At 55.8% G+C, this 5,903-nt stretch overlaps 2 protein-coding genes across 2 annotated transcripts; both read left to right on the top strand.

Annotated features, from left to right (window-relative positions):
* Window positions 1–490: 490 nt before the first annotated feature.
* Window positions 491–2,573, top strand: zfpA (putative C2H2 finger domain protein; the record flags this gene model as incomplete). The annotated part of the gene is made up of 2 exons (XM_024815486.1): window positions 491–1,061; window positions 1,141–2,573. The coding sequence occupies 2 exons, from the start codon at window positions 491–493 to the stop codon at window positions 2,571–2,573; spliced, it is 2,004 nt and encodes a 667-aa protein (XP_024668395.1).
* A 405-nt stretch (window positions 2,574–2,978) lies between these two features.
* BDW47DRAFT_112356 (putative bis(5'-nucleosyl)-tetraphosphatase) lies at window positions 2,979–4,340 on the top strand. Its single transcript, XM_024814151.1, has 2 exons — window positions 2,979–3,139; window positions 3,221–4,340. Exons 1-2 carry the CDS (start codon window positions 3,015–3,017, stop codon window positions 4,170–4,172), a joined length of 1,077 nt encoding a protein of 358 aa, XP_024668394.1. The 5' UTR covers window positions 2,979–3,014; the 3' UTR covers window positions 4,173–4,340.
* Window positions 4,341–5,903: the final 1,563 nt, after the last annotated feature.

Raw genomic sequence — 5,903 nt, 5'->3', positions numbered from 1 at the left:
CCATACCTCACTGTGTGATCTTCAAATACACCCACGTCCATTGCTTGGTTGCTGTTGTATGAACGAGACCCACTACTGCATACCTCGCACGCTTCACTCTGTCCAGTATTCCGACGCCACATTGGAAAAATCTTCCCCCTCAAACTGGTAGCTTTCCTCCTCGATTCTCTCCTATTAGCTCCAATTGTATGTTCCCCGCTCGGCCCGTCCCTTTACCCCAATCGTCTTCCCATATCAAGCCTCACCCGGGGCGTTGAATGCCTATGCTCCCCCCGCCCAACTGCTTGGAATTCTCACTCGATTCGATCTGGGGAAGATCCTTTCCTCCTGGGTCGGATCGTCACCCCCCTTGGATTCTCTCTGGATCATGGCAGTGGCTGACACCGAGTCCATGTAGAATTTGCTGCGCCCCCTTCCTCTGGCGACGGCCACCTCGCGCATCCGGCTCCCCACATCAGGGAACTACAGCCAGTCATCGCAAAGAGCGGGCATGCAAACCCAAAGGGACCATACCGACTTTGTACTTTTTCCTACGCAAGGCGTCGGTGAGAACAAAATGCTGGCCCTCGATTCCTCCAGACAGCAGCAGACACCGTATTTTCAACACTTCTCCATGGATCCCGCTCTCGTCGACCCCTTCGGCTTTCAGGCAGGTTCGTTGAGCGACTTCGGGCAAGCCCAGAATCCGTCCAATCTCCCCCCCTCGTCCTACTACGACACGCCGCCGGTCTATGCCGATCCCTACCCCGATCAATCAAAAGCCCCCAGCTACGCCTCGATCCCTGCAACTCCACCGCCGGTTCCCGTCTCCCAATCAGCGGAACCCTATATGCCCGGTCTGTCCACCGCGTCCGGGCCCTCCATTGCCAGCGCTTCGTCGTCAGCGATCGGGTCCCCTTATTCGGGCACCACCCATGCGATCCAAGACAACTGGGTGGACACCAACCACGGCCTGGGCCTTCAGTCTGCACTCATGAGTGATCTCCTCCCGACCGAGTACGTGGGGAGCGCTTTCGACGCGGATACCTACTATCAGAAGAAGAGCTCGGACAACTTTATCAGTGAGTGGCCTGAGTCTCGCCGATCTTTCGCGGCCTATCCAAAACCTAGCGTGCTGACCAAGGCCATCGTGCAATCTAGACCCGTCCCTGATCCAGCCCCTCCAGCAACAACCCCAGCTCACTCCCCCGGCCATCTCCTATCCCGAACAGTCTGATTACCATTTCTCTCAACCGACGTACAGCCACCATCAATCCCCGGACCCCTCCCAGCTGCAGCTGCCTGAAGACTATGCGGCACAGTCCCTGGCGCCGCAGGCACATCTGTTCCCGATGTCCTCCCCTTCCTTGATGCCGAGCAGCTCGCACAACGTCTCCGTGTATGACCGGCGCTCGTCCATCTCGTCGGTGCAATCCCGCCGGTCACAGCTCAGTCCGGCCGCCAGCAGCACGGACGTGGACGATGACACCAAGGAAAAGGGGCGGTGCCCCCACCCCGACTGCGGTCGCGTCTTCAAGGACCTCAAGGCCCACATGCTCACCCATCAGTCGGAGCGGCCCGAGAAGTGTCCGATCGCCACGTGCGAGTACCACCAGAAGGGGTTCGCCCGGAAATACGACAAGAACCGGCACACGCTGACCCACTACAAGGGCACCATGGTGTGCGGCTTCTGCCCGGGCTCGGGCTCCCCGGCGGAAAAGAGCTTCAACCGGGCTGACGTGTTCAAGCGCCATCTGACGACCGTCCACAATGTCGAGCAGGCCCCGCCGAACTGCCGCAAGCGGAGTCCAGTCGCCTCGTCCAACAAGAGCACTACCAGCTACGGTCACGACGCGACGGGCAAGTGCTCGACGTGCTCCGCCACCTTCGGCAATGCGCAGGACTTCTACGAGCATCTGGACGACTGCGTCCTCCGCGTGGTGCAGCTGGAGGAGCCGAGCGAGGCCATTAACCAGCAGCAGCTGGGGGAGATGGACGACGATGAGGAGGTGAAGAAGACCATGGAGAAGCACATGCTCCTCGATACGGCTGGCTCCGTTGAGAGGCACGACGACGAGCGGAACGACGACGATGACCTTTACGAACACTCTTCCACCCGCCGCTCCGCCAAAGGCCCCCAGAAGGCGACCAAGGGCAGCGGCCGTGTCACCTTGGGCACCAACAACGCCGTCTCGAAGCGCACCGTGTCGAAACGACGGAGTAACCGGGACCGCTACCCGCAGTCCTGGGGCTGCCCCAGCAGCAGCATCAAGACGAAGAAGCGCGTGCTCTGCGTGTTTGACGGCCAACGTCGCCTGTGGAAGGACGAGATGATGCTCGACAACGAGTTCGAGGTCCGCGTCAAGCTTCCCGGGGGCGCCGGCGACGGCACCAACCGAGACGCCTACATCACCGACCTGGACGTCGAAACGTTGAAACGCGCCGAGGGCGTCCTGAACGCCACGGAAGAGGAACGCGGTCCCTGGATGGAGGGGCCTTCCACCCACCTGATTGGACGACCGGCAACCATCCTGCCTGACATGTCTCTGACCCACGACCAGGCGGTGGATATCGACGAGCTTATTCCCGTCTAACCTGTCGTGTCTCCGTCTGTTGAATGTGCTGTGACTTGGAGCAAGAGCTTGTATTTTTTTTCTTTTTTTTTTTTTGAAAACATGATACCATTTGCTTTATTTTCTTATTTCCTGTGTTTGTCCCTTCCTTCTCTTTCCTTTGTTCTTTTTCAACGTGAATTTGAGTCACGATCATGTAAATATATTTGATGCCGTTAGCTATCTGCATGGAGCGATAGGGGAAGAAAAGCAAGCGTTTGAATACACTCCATTATATTCAATTGTCTAATCGATTGACTTCCCCAATATAAGCAACACCCCGTAGTGCCTTATCAATCACCGGATCGGCCGCTAAACCTGGTTCGGCCGGTCCCGCACTGGATCCTCTCGTCCGACCTTCGACCGTCGTCATTCTTTCATTCTCGCGTCCCAGATAGATCATCTTTCGTCCACACAGCCAGGATGCAATTGGGTCTCTCGGAAAACCTCTCCAGCCTCGTGGCCCGACGCTTCGTCACCGCCAGAGATGCAGGCCATCTCATTTTCTCCGAGACACATCTCACAACCGTCTACGCAGCGGGGATTCCGGTACGTCAATCAACCACACTGCCTAGCCGCGACGAGAAAATCATATGGTACACATAGCTAACGACGATGGTTCCGGAATAGTGTCAACTTCGCTACTGTCCCGCCCTAGCGAAGAAACCCTCCGGCACACCGAAACCCGACCAAGGCCGCACAGGACCCAAACCAGATCCCTTCCACGACCCGTCTCCGGAGCTCCTTGTCGCGCAGATCCCACCCTCCCACCTCCTCGTGCTGAACAAGTTCCCTGTCATTCCCAATCACTTCATTCTCGCTACCAAAGCGTGGAAGTCTCAAACGGATATTCTTGAGAAAGATGATTTGGAAGCTGCGTATGCTTGTATCAAAGCGTGGGATCCCAGCGACAACAATAACAACAGCCCCGCAGGCGCCGCCCCCGCCCCCCGCCCGAGACTCTTCGCCTTCTTCAACTCCGGCGATGAAAGCGGCGCTAGCCAGCCTCATCGGCATCTACAATTCCTCCCTGTTGAGGCCATGACACAGGATAGTGGCGACGGTGACGACTGGCGACCTCTCATCGACGCGGTTGCGCAGTCTCCTCCGCCCACGTCTGGCCCCCCCTACCGTCGACTAAGCCAGCTCCCGTTCGCGCACTTCGCCCTCCCTCTCTCCGAGAATCCCTCCGCAGACGAACTCCACTCGACATACCTAGCCTTATACCGCGCAGCGGTCGCAACCTTGCCTCAAAACCACAACCACAACCACAACCAGAGCCAAGACCCCCCAACAACCGGCCCCGCAGCAATAAGCTACAACCTCGCAATGACAGAATCCACAATGTTGATCTGTCCGCGCAAGAGCGAGAGCGCCCAGATCGCAGTGGACAACGGCACGAGCGACGAAGTCGCTGAGGCGGGCGTCGTCGCATTGAACGGCACCATCCTCGCTGGGACGCTCATGGTGAAGGCCGAGGCGGAATGGAATGAGCTGCGGCGGAATCCGGAGTCGTTGGCGGGTGTGCTTGCTGCGATTGGGTATCCGCATCCGGATTTGAGATTTTTGTCGTTGTTGTGATTTGGCTGGGTATTGTCTGTTGTCAGAGGGGGGCGTGAATTTGCGAGTTGAAGGCTACGGTAGATAGATAGTTGTATACCCGACTGCCGTATCATAGAATTAGAAGATCGACTTGAACTGCCCTGGACACGAAGAAGAACGTTCCATGAATGAGGTAGCGAGCCTTCGATATATTTCTCTTACTGCTATTTACCTTTCTGCCTTGCACATACTACAGAGTACACCACACTAAACACCACAAACCCAATAACCTACCCTATAAAAGAAGGTCTATCAGTGAATAAACTATCCACAACCCCAGCTCCAACGAGCGCACACTTAACACACGTCTACAACGAGAAAAAAGGTTTCATGCAGAGTACACTACACTAAGCCCCACGAATCCAATACTCAACCCTTGACAACTGAATCTATTGAACAAAAATCTATTGATAAACTATCCACGCAATCCCACCCAGTTCCAAACAAGACAAGACGACAAAACAACAAGGTAGCAAAACAACAAAACAACAACACACCCAACAACACACCCTATCTCCCACGCAACAATAACAAAAAAATAAAAAAAAAGGAAGCCACCCATTATACTACAATCCACCCCTCCCAATCCAACCCCATCTCCACACCGGGGTACCACTAATATTCAACCCCATGAACCTCACACCACTTCTTCTTACAAGTCGCATTCCCAAAATGATACGATCCCCCATGCGCCCGTATATACTGCGCTACCTTCTTCCACGAGACCCTCGGCGCCTGGGGGCGTGTTGAGCGGTGGGGCTGGGTGGTGCGTTCTGCGTGGGTGGTTACCGCTTCGCAGAGGAGATTGATCTGATGACATTGAGTAGTCAGTATCCCCGCCAGATCTTGAACGTCTATACGCGGTGATAAAGATGAGACAAGAAAAAGGGAAATAGAAGATGATAGGGTAAGAAGATGATAGGGTATAAAGGGGTAGGAGGGAAACATACATCCTTCTCACTCCACATCGGCTTCCTCACGCGCTGATCCTTCGCCTTCGTGAGTGTCCTAAACCTACCCCGGAGAGTCGACTCCGCTTCTCGGAATCCGCCGATTCGCTTGATGTCTTTGTAGGAGAGGCCCCGCCGCTTGTACTCTATTAAGAGAGCGTTGCGCGTGTCGATTTGGCAGGGGATGGATTTGGCGGTTGGTTGTTCGGGGCTGGAGTCGTTTGCGAATGCGAGCTTTGGATGTCTGTGGATGTACTCCGCGTAGTAGGTGTTTGGGGTTGGAATTGGGTTTGGGGCTGGGTTTATGTGGTAGGAGAGAGGGAGGATGTCGGCTGGGAGTTGGAATTGACCGGTCATGGGGTGGTCTTTGGTGAGCGGGATGCTGAAGGGTTCTGGGCGGTTGGGTGTGGTTCGGATAGGTTGTTGTTCTTGGTGGTAGTACCGCTGGTTGTGGTTTTGGTATTCTTCTGGGGGTGGGAGGCCATTTGGAACCCTAGGAGCTGGGTCATAGTGACTTGTTGTTGTAGTTGCTACCGGGAGGAACGGTGTCGGTTCATCTGGGAATTGCTGTGTAGAGGGCCAGAGAGCGTGAGTGTCCCCGTACGCAGGCTCCTCCTGACTCATGTCGATGCCTGTCTGGGCGTTGAACGCGCTCCACGAGAGAGGCGTCACCGCACCGCAGGAGCTCCCAAATGAATCAGTGGCCGTGCCCACCGACGGTGAATCCTGTAGCATAGAGCCATCCGACAGGTTTCCAGCT

This window comes from Aspergillus candidus (assembly GCF_002847045.1).
Source record: "Aspergillus candidus strain CBS 102.13 unplaced genomic scaffold BDW47scaffold_64, whole genome shotgun sequence".
NCBI lineage: Eukaryota > Fungi > Ascomycota > Eurotiomycetes > Eurotiales > Aspergillaceae > Aspergillus > Aspergillus candidus.
The sequence above is the reverse complement of the archived record's forward strand: the minus strand, read 5'-3'. Positions and strand labels throughout refer to the sequence as shown.